Genomic DNA, 15421 nt, shown 5'->3' with positions numbered 1-15421 from the left:
GATGAGCAGAAAAAGCAGTTTTAGAACCAGTCAGGTTATAACAGCCTAAATATGTCCAGTTTTGGCTAATCCAAGTTAGTTAAAATATGTATATATATTTATTTTTTCTTATTTTATTTTATTTACAGGTGTGATAGTTGAGTCAAATCTACTAAACTCAGAAACAGAGGCACAGAGAAGCTTGCCAGATGTTCCATATGAACGAGATCTTGATATTGAAATAGACTTTCCAAGAGGTATTTTTTCTGTAATTTTAACATATATTGTAAAACAGACATTATGGATAGCCATTATATTTTGTTTCATCATCTTTTCATGGGAACTTAATTTGATTGCAAAATCTGCTTGGCTGACTCTCTTAGTAAAACTTTGCCATGCTGTTGCAGGACTGGGGACTTACAAAGGTCTTTATCTTTCTAAACATGGTATTTTAAACAGCATGCAAAGATAAGGAAGGAGTTAATCTTTCATAAGGTTATGGTTTATATGGTGTATCTCTTTTTGGGACGTGGATTTAGGAAGGATATTTTGAAGGCTTGAAGTTTCAGACAGCATGTATCATGGAAAACAATAATGAATTCATCCTGAATCACCAGATATTTCCATGTGAAGTGAAATGATGGTTTAGAGTGGAGATGACAAGTAGATACTTAACTCAGATAACGATAGGACTAGGGGGAATGGTTGTAAACTAAAAGAGAGGAGATTTAGATTAGAGGTTAGAAGGAAGTTTTTCACTCAGAGGGTGGTGAGGCATTGGAAAAGGTTGCCCAGAGAGGTTGTGGATGCCCTGTCCCTGGAGGTGTTCAAGGCCAGGTTAGATGAGGGAGGCCCTGAGCAACCTGATCCAGTGGATGGCATCCTTGCCTATGGCAGGGGGGTTGGAACTAGATGATCCTTGAAGTCCCTTCCAATCTAGGCCATTCTATGATTCTATGACAAAAGGACATTTCCCATTGAAGTTTATTAGGAAGTAGCAGACTAGACTGCTGCACTTCACTTGTGTTGCCTTTTAGTATCTTATTCATGTCCATACATGTATTCGAAAAAGTTAAAAATGGAATTATCAGGAAAATCACTAGTTTGAGACCTTTCTTGAAAGAAGGTCTTGGATTTAAATTTTACAGTTTCTACTATTCTCTACAGAATCAGGCAAAAAGTCTTTATTTCCTTACTCTGTGTCCTAATCAATCCAAGAAAGCTCCTGGCTATAGGTAGAACTCCTTACATATAGCTTCTTTGGACATATAACTCATGCCTTCCCTGGGTAGTTTCTGTATCTGCTGTTGAAAGTCTCCTTTTGCCTTGTGCCGTAGATATCCACACTACTTGCCCAAAATGAGTTTCTCAGTTTGCTGCACGTCTAATTTGAAGATCGCGTCTTGGCTTTAGGAAAGCATATTGACATTATTCTAAGGAAGTTTTATAAGCAATATGTACCCTCTTTTTATTTTTTTTAACCCTCTTTATAAGAAAGGCTTGTTACATAAGGAAGGAAAAAATCATGGAAGAAAAAAACAAAGTGGGATAGTAAACAATAGCAGGTTATAGTAGATGTTAATTGTCTTGGAGTGCTTCTGGTATTAGATTCTTTGTGACAGCAGGAGAAAGGCTGGTGTTTAGTCTGGGATAGAGTTCTTAAATCTTCGAATGCAAATCATATTTTACTTGTACCAGTTTTCCTACTTGTGGTGATTACATTTGGTGATAGTTTGAACAAGTTCTTGAGTAGTAAGGTGGTAAAATTGGAATAATCTTCAGAAGAGCACTGTTTTAAATGAAGTCATTGTTTGATAGTCAAATAAGAGATGAACCATCTTTGGTAAAGTAAATAAATTTGGAACTTATACCATTAAGTCCATTCGTATATTCTTGCACTCTGCTGTGTTGCCTGATGTAACAGACCTTCATCCTAACCCAGAAATGTTAAATAAATAGTATTTTGCCGTAATGCATTTTTATTTGTTTACCTGTATTACCATAACATCTGTCAAGAGCTAGGCCTCCACCTTGTAAATATAGACTAAAAACAGTTTCTCTGAAAGAACTGACATTCTTGACGCATTTTTAATCACATACAGTAGCTATATAAAATACAAAAAGTGAATACAAAAGACAGCAGTCAATGAACATAGTGCTTGTATTAAGTTAATTTGTATTTTTCCATTCATATTTGCTCATTTTCATCATAACTTAAACTTCTTAATACCAAAGACTGCCTAGGCAGGAAAAATTGTGTGAAGGTCCAGAGTAAGAAATGCTGCCGTAGTGATGTGAGACAGTTTTTGAAAACGTTCAGCATTGTGTACTTTGCAATTTATTTAGAAAAAAGCATTTTGGTAGTTTTGCCTTACCTTTAAAGTAAGAATAGGCTTATTCCTTTTTAGTAAAATGCAGTCCTCATTAATGTTACATGTGTAGACCCCATACGTTAATGCATGATGATATAGTTCATTGTCTTTTCAAATGAGTATTATCCAAAAGGAGTTAAAAATTAAGTTTCTGTTAATATATTTTCAGCAACTGAGGAGCTTGATACGGAAAATGAGTTTTTATTGCCTCCCGTTTTTGGGGAAGAATATGAGGAACAGCCAAGGCCTCGCTCCAAAAAGAAGGTAATCATATAATGCTATCAAAAAAGGCACAAAATTTTAGTGGGCAAAAATATGCCATGATTTTTTCAATTTTCATACTGCTCATAGGCTCTTATTGCGTATGTACCTAGGGTATGTAGTACCCTATCTTTTTGATGTAAACTGATACTTAAAATAAGCATTTTATTTTAGTCCTCTGACTGTTACAGTTAACTGTTAGATTTTATAGGAGTGCAGTTTCTAAATTCTGATCCAATTTTTTGCTATAAAGGATTCACATCGATAGATCTGTGGATGCAGTTAGTGCTTCACCTGTAGTTTTATATACTTACTGTATTCTCAATAATGCTTTTGTCTTCAATTTAAACAAAACTCTCATGGTTTAATTTCATAGTAAAATAGAAGAATGTTGGCATTACCATGGCTTATAGTGAGACAATAGTACCTACTGTAGAAAATGGTTAAAAGAAGTCACTTTATTTGCTTGTAATTTTCCTAGATTTTATTTCCAGTTAAAATCCTAGTTTAGACATTGCAAACCAATTAGCCCTATTCTTTTATTTGGAAGGAAACTAACAGGCAATAGAGATTCTGATGCCTGGCACAAAGCTGATAATAAAACTTACTAAGAATAAATGGGTCTGGTTTTAAATTTGGAGTCTGTACTATTGGTACTATCCCTTTAATTACACTGCTAGGCATGCTTTAATTTTGGACCAATGCTGGCTGTCCCATCGATGGGTTTAGCTAAGCCTCAGAGTTGACCTTCTGACATAGATTGATAGCATCTTTAACTCCCTATGCGTTGACAAAATGAAATCCTAAAAATACGCTGAATTACTGGGTGCATTATGTTCGTTGCTTAATATGATATAACCAATGCAGCAACTCCATTATCAAAAATCTTTTGTCTGTTTTAGAAATCAGTTTGAAAGGTGAATTAGAAATGACTGTCAGCTTAAGTAAACACTCTTCTTAGAAGTATATTCAACACAGAAACTACCTGCTGGCTCTAGCTGAAGGAAACGTATGTTCCTTTATACTGAACCTTTAGTTTAAAATTTGGCCTGCAGCTTGCTTATTCTGCCCAGCTCCTGTTATTCCTGTTAGAAGCTATTAGTAGCATTAACCACTTCGTTTCAATGGCAGGGAGTGAAGAGAAAAGCGGTGTCAGAGTACCAGTCTCATGATGATAGCTCTGAAAACTCAGAGTGTAGTTTTCCATTCAAATATGCATATGGTGTAAATGCCTGGAAGCACTGGGTGAAGTCTCGGCACTTAAATGAAGAGCTGCCAGAATTAGAGGAACTGAAATCGAGTAAGTATTTCCAAAAATCTGGCATCAGATTTTAATTTGGTAGTGAGAACTGCTGATAATATCTGACTTTCAGCTGGAATTATTATTAGAAATTTTCACATGTCCCTAATGTTCCTACAATAACTGGGATAATTTTACCGCAGAGTTGCCACACTCTTTTTAATAAAGAAATTTTCCCTACTTGGCTTAACATTCTGGGACTTACACTTGTAGTGCAAGCTAGTACAGAACCTTTCTAGCTCTTTTTCATGACCATTTAGATTTTTTGTTTGCATCCTGATTTTCCTTGTATTCTAACTTGCTTTAGAGTTTGCACCTTTTCCGGGCTTCTTCTGAATTGCAAGGGAGGGGCATCCTACTTTTTGTAGGATAAAGAGATCTTCATCAGAGGCTGGCATTACAAGGCTTTGGAGTTCTGACATGGTGTGGCCTTCACTCCTGTAGAGCGCTGCTGCTCTTTCTGCAAAGCTGTGCTGTATGGACATTTATTTACAATGGGGGAAAAGAGGGACTGCTGGTACTTTTGCTGTTCTTCATTTCCCACATGCATCTTAGCACTGTTGTGTTATGCTGTTGGATCTTTGGAAACTGTCATTTCCCCTGAAGGTCTCCCTCTACAACACTGTGTTTAGTTCAGCATCTTGGACTACTTCTGCCTCTGTGTCATCCTCAGCTGTGCATGACAGTAAATTCTTCAGTGGGTGATGCTGCACTTCGTTAATTAGACTTTACTCTGGTAGCCTTGCCTATTTTAATATAGACCTAACATTGGAACTACTTGTTACATTTAAACTCATTTGTTGGTTAGTGTAGAGGACATCAAGCCAGTTTTTCCCCCCTTCAGTCCAAAAATACCCCATCCCACCCCCAACATGTAATAATACTGTTGTATAATGTAGCATTTTTTCTTTATTTTACAGCAAAGTCTGTGAAATTAAAGGAAGATCTATTATCACATACTTCAGCTGAGTTAAACTATGGGTTGGCACATTTTGTCAATGAAATTCGAAGGCCAAATGGAGAGAACTATGCACCTGACAGCATCTATTATCTGTGTCTTGGGATTCAGGAGGTTAGTAGAGGCTGTAGAGATGCAAAATGGAGCCGTTGATTTGACTCTAATCCATTTCAGTGGGAGAATGGAGATAATGTGGATTTATTCGCCGAGAAGAGGCTAGGAGCTATTCTTAATATAATGGCTATGATCGGGAACACAGAGAGGCTGCCATGTATATCACATTATAGAAAGCTGTCTGTATAGAAAATGAGTTTGCAGACCCATGCAGAAAATGTAAGCTGGTATAATTCTAAGCTTTTTGCTGGGGTAAAGCAAGGAATTTGCAATCAAAATGACTTATTTTTTCCAAATGCTGTGCTTCATTTGATTGCTAAAGATGGCTTAATGTAAAAGAAGAATGAAATTAGGAATGAACTGTAAAGATTTTACTAATTCAGTTACTTAGCAGATAGTGAAAACAAGCTATTTGAAGTGTTGTTTTGGGAGAGCCTAATTTACCAAATATTGAAGATGGGGTTAGTCAGTCAGTTTTCTCTTCTGGAATGCAAGAAACTGTGCTGTATTTTTTGCCTTCCACCCCAAATTGCAATTACATCATATTTCAAAGCAAAAGGGAGTCAGTTTAGATGTATTTCATGTGAAGGCAATAACCCATCACTAGATATGAAAAAAAAAAAACTATTCCACAGCTTATCTTTTAAGCAGAGAATGTCTTTTTGGTACATAAGGCAAATCATAGATAAAATAAACCATGTTCAGAGCTGAAAACATCAAAAATTTCATTTAAGTTAAAAGGCAATAAAAATGATGTGGCAAGCAAGATGTTCACAAACTTCATCATCCTGCTTAAACTTTTTTATATATAAGGCAAAGTACTTGAATAACAAATATTCAACAAATCTTTCAATCAAATAAATATTTTAATCAAAATCTTTTAAAAGAGTAGTGCTTCCAGTAACTTTGCCGTATTAAGAGTATACAAAATTAAAGAATGAATTGGTATCGTCCCTCATGGTTGAAATTTCAGAAGTGAGCCTTCATTGGCATTTTAGTCAATATCGCTACAAAGCATGTTTCAAATTCAGCTAGCTTTCTGCCACTGCACTTGCATGATCTACTGTCTCTCTGTATCTTTCTGTTGAGTAGAAAATACTCATATTGAGCTGATAAACATAAAGGAGCTATGTGTTTACAAAATGGAACTTGACTAATAGCTTTTCTCTTTTTTATTTTTTCTTTGTGCCATTGACATTGTTTATTTTGTCTATTGTGAAAGCTAATTATACATAAGATTTTTTTTAGCTCATTAGGACTAGTGTTTGTGTTGTACAACACAAATATCAGGAGCTCTAACATACGGACAATGCTGAAACATTAAAGGAATAACTAGTACTCATACAAATATGTAATTATTGCTTATATTTAGCATCCAGTATTTAATACAGGTGGTGTTAAGAGGCCCATTTCATTGTCTGGCCCAGTTGTGCCACTGGTACTCAGACTGATAGGAATATTTGCCCTTTTTCTGAAGAGTCTGTGCTTCATAGAGGCAAGAGGAGCATAAATATGTAAGCATGTGATCTGGCAAGTGTTGCAGCCAACATCTCTTTGCTAATGGCAAAATGTATGTATGGGGGTATGCATTACCCTTTTGAAGAAAGAGGTTTAAACACTTTATTGGTACTCTAAACGCAATGTAGTTACCACAAAATGCAACAAAACTCTATTGCCTTGTAGTATTTTCTTACCCCTTCTTTCCATCTGACAACCCCATATGGGTACTCCTGAAAGACAGGATAAATTGTCTGTTACTGTGTAAAAGGTATTGGCTCTGTTTAAGTTGGATGGGGCTCAGAGAACATTAAATGATGCCAAATAAAGATAAAATTATGCCAAAGATCAGCAATATAATACTAACTTAGTGTAATTCATCAAAGAAATAGAATGGGGAAGATGTGAGTTAGAAATAGAGCACTCTCCCCCTCCATCAAAGTTACCAAACTCGCTATGGTGAAGCACTGGCTCAGGCTGGAGCTTTTCTTCCTGGCTGTAGCATGGCTAGAACACAGTGGAAGTGCTCAGGAGTCCATCAAGTCTTCAGCCCTCTTTCTGACTGTGTAGTTTTTATTATTATTATTATTTTTCTTAAAGGAAGCACTTGAAAAATCTGTTACAGCATACTAGTCCTTGAATCAACCAGTACCTTTTCTCAGTTCAGGTTCATTTGCAGCTGAAATTGTTCTACCTCTGGCCAGAATTGGTTGGATAATGGTTTTGGCATCTTCCAAGTACTGTTCTTGAAAAATATCACACTTAAAGGTTGTTGCATGATGTTGCATCTAGCAAAAAGGGGTCCTGAGAAAAGGTGTTAGCAGGCCTTGCACTCCTGCTGCATCGTGGCCCTCATTCTTTGTCCCAGTGTAAAGATGACTTTTTGCACGTGTGGCACTGAGGGGAAGGGCCTGTGGTATTTGCAGCAGTGGCAGAAAAAGTGATCTTGGTGCACTGGGAGAGGTGGAATTAAAGCCAGTTCAGTTGGTTACCTTTTCCTCAATCCCTTGATAAATCTGTCTGCATACTCTGAGCAAAATGCTAATAAAACAAGAGTGCATAATCTAATAGTGAGTCTAATAATGGGGTGGTTTTAGCAAAATTCAGGCTGTTATTGTTAAGCAGGTGTTTAAGTGGGCTATAATTCAGGCTGTTCTCTACTGCAGAAAGCAGGCATGCCCAGTGCCTTTCTAGTGGTTCTGGTTTCCTTAGAGCTCCTAGAACCTTTAAGGTTGGAAATGACCTTCAAGATCACCTGGTCCAACCATCACCCTACCACCATCTCACTTGGAAGCTGCCAATGCTAATCCTGCCCCTCCAGAGCTTGTAGTGTAGCAGAGCACAGCACTATGATATAGAAATGAAGGTTTGCTGACGTGCATTTAGTAGTTGTGTAGCAGGGAAGACCCTAATGTGGCATTATCGTGTAGACCCTGCAGCGTTAATGGTCTGTGGGCCTCACAGATTTTTATAGGGGATGTCAGGGTTTAGCCAAACATTCTGAACCAGAAAACAGAAATGTTTTTAGTTGAATTGTCACAGGCTTAGGTGGGAATTGGTTTCAAATGAGTTTTTTTGCTCTGATTTCAGTATTGCTGCCAGTGTTAGACCTATGGGAGTGTTTAATACAGAGAAAAGGAAAACTTATGGAGGAAAAATGTTCAAGGGAGAGAGGAGCAAACCCTGTGATGTTTATAGTAAGCAGTATTGTCTGCTTTGGAACTGCATTATAAAATCAAAACCAGCATATATAGAAACAATCACATTTTGGGGAATATTGTACTTTGAAGAATACCTACCTGAAGGAAGATGTGCTGGAACTGCCTAGGACGTGTGTTAATTCATTTTTCCTTATTATAAAAGTAAAGTGCAAAGATAAGCAAATCAAGATATGCTGAACTGTTTAATAAAAATGAGTGCTGTTTAGTGTTATTTCAAGTATGTGTACAGAAATAGATGCCATTGCCAGAACTGAGTACATTTTTTGTGCCTGTCACATTTATTGTATTCACTAACAGACTTGTTCACACAAAGATAACACTGGAGTGGAAATTCTAAAACATCAATCCTCCGTTTCTTAGCTATGTCTCCAGAGAGGATAACGTCAAACACTAGTATCGCCTTCAGCCATGAGTTCTTGGTAAAGGTTCAAAAGAGTTTCTGTTTGTAAGGTCAAGAGGCTGAAGACAGACAGCAGAATAGGCAGGTGCCTTGCATCAACCTATCATTTTTCTTGCACTGCTGTTTTTTGGGTTTCTTTTTGCTCTGATGTCTGTGTTGGAGATGCTTTTGTCGTTGACCAGACTTCACGAATAAAATGGCAGTTTCTTGCTAAATGTGTTTTTTCTTTGCAGACATAGCTGGAGGAAAAGATAAATTAGTATCATTATTTTTCTAGTGACTCACGGTTCGCTGATACAATGTTGGATACAAGAACATTTTAGAGAAAAATGTTAGAGATGTAATTAATCTATGATTCATATCTAGTTAAAATTTTACAATATACATTGCATTGGAATTTAAAACTTTTCCAGTATTTAGTAGGTTTTCATTTCATTTTCAGATACTGTTTTTTTTTTTTTTTTTTTTTTTTAAGAGCACAAGTGTTGTACTGACAAACAACCCTGTAGTGCACAGGATTTGGTCTAATCTGACATTGTAAACATTGTCTGTTACTCTCTTCTCTGTAGTATTTATATGGAAGCAATCGAAAAGACAACATATTTATTGATCCAGTCTACCATACGTTTGAACAGGAATTAAGTAAAATCCTTAGAAGTTGGCAACCAAGCATACTTCCAGATGGTAATTTTCTTTTTGGTCATGTATGTTTTTCATCTCTTAACAGCTCTGTGTTCTTAAGCATGTAGTTATTTAGAAACATTTTATGTATTGTGATAGTAACTGGTTAAAAATCACAAAGATTTCATCTAAGATTTCAATTAAGGTTGTACCTGTAATTTTTATCTTTTTTCTTGGTAATCCATGTTGAAAGAGTTGATTTTGCTACCACCTGTTAATTTTAAATTGACTATCCATCTTCAGGAGAGAGGAACCAGAAAAAGCAGCTCATTATCGACTTTTTACATGAGCTGGATTTATTTTTGCCCAAGTAAGTTCTCAGATAGGAAACAGGCAGGTGGGCACTGGGCTAATGAGCTAAATGTTAAGCTTTAACTAGACTGGGAGAACTCTCAGTTCTGAGCCTTTTGCTCTGGAAGATTGTTGATTTGTGGAGAAAATAGAAGTGTGGTATTCTAGGAAATTTGTCCCAGCAGATCAGTTTTGGTACTAAACTGCAGAATCTATTCTTCTTCTATCTCTGCCACAATCTTCTTGTGAATGAGGGCTCTTCTTTACCAGCCCCTTTCTTCTCTCTACTTGATATTGTCTTCTCTTTATGTATAGATTTGGAGAGCTCTGTTTCTAGCCCTCCCTATACAAACATATGCCCTGGAAGCACTTTCCAAGTGAGATATCCATGAGCAATAAGAATGAAGGTATAGCTATGCAAAAGCCTTGCATGAGCAGAATGAAGAAAAATCAAAAATATGCTTTTTTGAAGGGACTAAGATTAGCCCCTTGAACATTTGCTTTTATGTAATAATGTGAGGGAGTCAGACGTAAGAAATGCTGTTGAAATAATTAAAGAAATGTATTCTGTATAACATTGCATATACTGATATTCCTCATCAACCATCTCTTCATGAAACAGTGGGTGCTTGTGTCTTTACTGGGTGGTTTTTGTGGGCACGGATGTATAATGAAATATGAGAGACTTCTCTCATGAGCATTTTATTAAATTTTACATCAAGCAAGAGCTTTATTCTTTTACATCTGGACAGTTTATGGGCTAATCCATATTCTCTAATATTTTTTTCCTTGAAGGGTCGATATTCTCTCGAGTTGAAGAAGATTATCTATGGAGGATTAAACAGCTAGGATCACATTCACCAGTTGCTCTTCTGAATACACTGTTCTACTTTAACACCAAGTATTTTGGTCTGAAAACAGTGGAGCAGCACTTAAGACTTTCTTTTGGCACTGTTTTTAGACAGTGGAAGAAAAATCCTCTAACAATGGAAAGTAAAGCTTGTCTTCGATATCAAGTGTCTTCCCTATGCAGAGCTGATAGTGAAGGTACTATGACAGTTCCAAAATAAGTGCTGCAGGAGTATATAAGTATTGCATCCACATTTCACTCATCTGAGGGGCTCCTTGCCAGGAGCCAGAGATCTGCCACTGCGTAAAGTTTAGCAGCTCTTGGCTCCTGGATCTTTAATGGGAGTGTGTTGTCTGTGGAGACTACAGTAATAGTCTGCAGTAAATGATCCCTTTCAGCTCTCTGGTCTCCATGCTACATCTGGGACTTCGTTGTGGCTATGGGTTGCATTTCTAGTACGCAGATACATATAGCTGTGGTGACTGAATTGCAGTACCTGGTGGGTTGAATTTTAGTGAGCTCGCTCTGGGGCGTTTATTGAAAAATGTGCAATAACTTCAAGTTATGGCTTAGATGTTCTTTGTTTTCTTCTTAAAGATAAAATTACTACTGGAAAAAGGAAACATGAAGATGACGAACCAATATTTGAACAAATTGAAAACACGTCTGATCCAGCTAGGTGCCCTGTGAAAATGTATGAGTGCTATTTGTCTAAAAGGTACGTATGAAATGGTAATACAGAGTAGACCTGATACAAAAGGGAAACGTTACGATGATGATATATGCTCAAGCAAAAGGATGAATTTAATTCTTCTAAAAAATATGAAATGAAAGCATGGAGATTTCCAATCTTGTAAATGGACAATACCTGCAAAAGTGCAGGAACAGTGGAGTACTTCAGTATTGGTTGTCAAGGGCTCCATCTGGGAATGACAATAAGATTCAATTTTCTTAACCAAGCAACATCAAGCATCTCTGCAGAGAATTACCAACAAGGAATCTGGTAGGTTTTACTACTGAGGGTGTTTGTGAGGTCAGCGTCTCTTCAGTAAGAAGCTGGTCAAGACAATGGATTTACTTTATATTAAGTCATCAGGAATTTGAAATATAGATACTTTTGAGTAAGTTAAAGTATTTTTGTAGTAGAAAAAATATTACTGACAGTGATCCAGCATTTAGAAATAGCTTGTTTCCTTCCAGTCTGCTCAGAAATTAATACATTAAAAAGAAAACAAAAATAGGAAAATAAATAAATAAATAATAATTTAGCAGCTACATGATTTGGAAGTATTTGAAAAGAGGATTTAATGGGAAATATTGGAACAGCCACCACAGCAACTGATTTTAGTGGAGTTCTTATGTAAGTGGAATATAGGCAAGTGATACAGGAGAAGAAAAATTACACAGTAGATCAAAGGAAACAACACACAGTATGTGTTAGGAAATGATGTTTTACTCTTAAAACTGAAGAAAGGTGTAGACAGAAGTGTGAGTATATGATGTTATAAAGAAACGGTTGTCTGTTAATGCAAGCACCTCATTTTTCATTAATTCAGTTATGAGTGTTGGGGGGTGGATTGTTGTTTTTTTCACCTTTCCATTATCTACTGTCACGATCTGAAGAGGGTATATTATTACACTGTTGAAGGTGTTGATTTTTTTTAAACTGATATTCACATCCAGTAGTGGGGTCGTGGGGAGGAGATCAAAGCACTTTTTTTTAGAAACATCTCAAATTTGTGAAAGAGACCGCTTGTAAGTCCATTTGGAACATTGTTTAGGGTCCCACTGTCTTGCAAATATTGAGATATTAATCACCACTGCCGTCTAGAGCAGCAGACTGCTTCTTCTGGTTCCAATTCTAACAACATGTACTTTGCATCTTTGATGAAATCATGTAATTAAAATATTTAACACTTTAAAATCTATTGTATGTGAAATATTGTAAAATTTAAGGTAATATCAGCTTTTTGAAATATACTTGCCAAACTGTGGTTGAAATATACTTGCCAAACAGTTGACAATTGCAACTGATATCTGAGGGATCCTCTCATTCACAGTTGTGAGCAATATACCATTGCTTGTTCCTATAAAAATACTGGCTTTTCCAAAAAGTGAGAAGGGGGGTTAAAATATTTATATTATTAGAATATTTTAAACCATCGCAGTTTTGGCATCTAATCTGGCAATCTGATTTTTGTGAGACCTGAAAAAATCAACGTTCACCCCATCAGATGAAAGTAACACCTGAATTTTTATCTGCCAGTTTGGGAAGATGGGCTTGATATTTTACCAAAAAATGTGAAATACGTTTGGCTCCTGAAGTCTGTAGTATTTATCATGGAATCATAGAATGGCTTGGGTTGGAAGGGACCTTAAAAATCATCTAACTCCAAAGCCCCTGCCATAGACAGGGATGCCACCCACTAGATCAGGTTTGCCAAGTCCCCATCCAGCCTGGTGTTGAATGCCTCCAGAAATGGGGCATCCATTTATGAAGGACAGAGCATGAGTGAGCACTTGTATATGGAAGATTGAAAATTATTTCCTGAGACTTGCTTAAATGGGCAAAATACTGGAATTTCCTAGTGGTTTAGAGGATATGTCTGAGTTTGATCAAGCATGTATATGAATTCCAGAATATAACAGGTCAGGTGTTAGGGGATTTTAAGGCTTAGTGACCAACCCTCTGAGTAAAATAGAAGGAATATTAGTATTTTTCCACATTAATCTTCATTTCATAACTTGCTTAAATACACATAGAATTTAATTAACACAGTGTCAGAAATATTAACGTATTAATACATTCTGTGAAAATGTTATTCTAACTCCCCTTTTTTTCCACCTTGTAGCCCACAGAATCTGAATCAGAGGACGGACATGTTCTATTTGCAACCAGAATGCTCTGTCTCCTCGGATAGTCCTATCTGGTACACTTCCACCTCACTGGACCGCAACACTTTGGAAAATATGCTCGTACGGGTTCTTTTAGTAAAAGATATTTATGAAAAAGACAATTATGAACTGGATGAGGACATAGATTAAAACAAACTTCCAAAAACATTCAAGAAAACAAACAGCATTAGATATAGTCATGCTGCTAGACCTTTATTATGGAGAACATTTCAAGTTTACCCTTTGTTTTATGAGTTTTGTAGCAGTGTGTACCCTCACCTGGGTATTACCATGTAAATAGTCTGTGAGTGAAAGTTTCCATTATTCTGCATAGTGATTTTAGGACACATAACAAACACATTTCAGATTTTTTTATTATTATTATTTATTTGGTTAGATATGTTTGTAACTTTTTACATTGCAAAATATGAATGAGAATGTGCCATGTGTAATTTTTTTTTCTTGTAGTAAGAAACATCCATATTGCACAACTCTGCTGTTGCAAGCTCCCTTGAAAGGACACTCTTTTAATGGGTTCTTAAACCGGATGGTTGTGTATGGGTAGCACTACTAAAGTTTAGAACTTGCTGTGTCTTTCAGAATTTTTAAATAAATTGTAAACTAATAGGTTTTTTACTTTTTAGTTACTGAAGCCTTATAAGGTTATGTAGAGAGATTCCATCTTATGTACCAAAAATAGACAAAAGAGAATGCTGTCAATATTGGTGTACTGTAATGTGAATCTATTCTGGTGAAAACATTTCTTTTGTTGCCCTTATTAAAACCTTAGTGTCCTTTCCTTATTTGTGACTCTCTCTCAATTGCCCCTACAAATAATATATATATATATATAAATAAATAAATGAGCATAAGCTTAAAGCATGTGATCATCAAGACATGTATTTTGTTTAAAAAAAAAAAAAGGCAAAAACAAAGAAAAGGGAAAGATTAAAAAAAAAATGTCTGATGACAGTGCTGTATAATTCTTTTCCATTACTTTTCCTGCCATAAATGCTGGTACCTCATATTACTGTAAATCTGTCTTTGTAGCCTTAGCAAAAGGAATTTTAATGCTGTATTACATAAAGTAATACAGTGTACTAAATTTGAACTTGTTTGTCCTTGCATTGCTGTACTTAAATACAGTGAATACTTGACTATGGGTGGGAAAATTATTTTAACTAATGCCTCCATTCAAAAGCCATATGACACAAGATGTTGCAGAAAGTTGAAAGATATTTTTTTTGAAGAAAACTCCTTTCATGTGTTCTATATCTTTTCATTGTGCTTATTTTACGTAAGGAGTCTGATTTCCAGGTAGATGTTTATCTGCTCAAGTTTTGTTCCTTGCTCTTGTTTAACTGATGTGAGCAATATGGTGGCTGATACAATGATTTTGCTATTGTACTGAAAAAAATGTAGTAGAGTATTCTACTATAAAGTAGTAGTCATGACTTTTGCTTTAAGTGACTTGAAGTGTGTTGAGAGGAATCATCTGTTAAAGGGGAAACGTTGTGTGTGTGTATGTATGTATATATATACACCACCTTAGGACTTATTTCTTGCAAGGGCTGCATGGCTTTTTCATTTTCCTTAGATTAAAAGAATGCACATAAGGACTCATCTTTCTATATAGAGAAATAAAGCTTCAGTTGCTTTGTTTTGGTAAGCACGTTTATTTAAATTTCTGCTATTCTTGTGTGTCCATGAATCTGTATTAACTTTAGATATCACTATTTCAAAAGTAGATGTAGTGTATATATTTATATATTTTTTCATGTTTTTCTCGTGGCTCTATCCTTCCTGTAGAATCAAGAAATAATACACAGCAACACTCAGTAGATAACTTACAGCTTCAGTGCTCTTTTCCCTTTGTGAGTGCACAAGAACTTAGTTCTCTAATAAGTTTTTTGTTGTTTTGTTTGTTCTTCAAGCAACAGCAATACAACACATCCGTGATATGTAAAAGAGATGAAACTGGGAATCGTAATCATAGTTTTATTCTGGCTACTCTGGTTGAACACCTGACTTGACCATCTGTTAAATTTTAAGTATGGGAGCCTTCACTGCTGTTTTTACCTACCTAAAATGTGTTATGTGTT

At 36.0% G+C, this 15421-nt stretch overlaps 1 protein-coding gene across 8 annotated transcripts in view; it reads left to right on the top strand.

Moving 5' to 3' along the window:
- ZMYM2 (zinc finger MYM-type containing 2) overlaps nt 1-14988 on the top strand; it is a 90302-nt gene extending 75314 nt beyond the window's left edge. For all 8 annotated transcript variants that reach the window (XM_035326624.1, XM_035326632.1, XM_035326615.1 and 5 more), the window contains 8 exons: nt 129-236; nt 2521-2615; nt 3744-3912; nt 4833-4984; nt 9172-9286; nt 10370-10621; nt 11022-11142; nt 13277-14988. In XM_035326624.1, the coding sequence (XP_035182515.1) occupies nt 129-236; nt 2521-2615; nt 3744-3912; nt 4833-4984; nt 9172-9286; nt 10370-10621; nt 11022-11142; nt 13277-13469 (1205 nt within the window). In that variant the 3' untranslated portion in view covers nt 13470-14988. The remainder of the gene's footprint in view (nt 1-128; nt 237-2520; nt 2616-3743; nt 3913-4832; nt 4985-9171; nt 9287-10369; nt 10622-11021; nt 11143-13276) is intronic.
- Nucleotides 14989-15421: the final 433 nt, after the last annotated feature.

Source organism: Oxyura jamaicensis, chromosome 1 (genome assembly GCF_011077185.1).
Source record: "Oxyura jamaicensis isolate SHBP4307 breed ruddy duck chromosome 1, BPBGC_Ojam_1.0, whole genome shotgun sequence".
In the NCBI taxonomy this organism is placed as follows: Eukaryota; Metazoa; Chordata; class Aves; order Anseriformes; family Anatidae; genus Oxyura; species Oxyura jamaicensis.
Note: the sequence above shows the minus strand (reverse complement) of the source record. Positions and strands in the feature narration are given on the sequence as shown.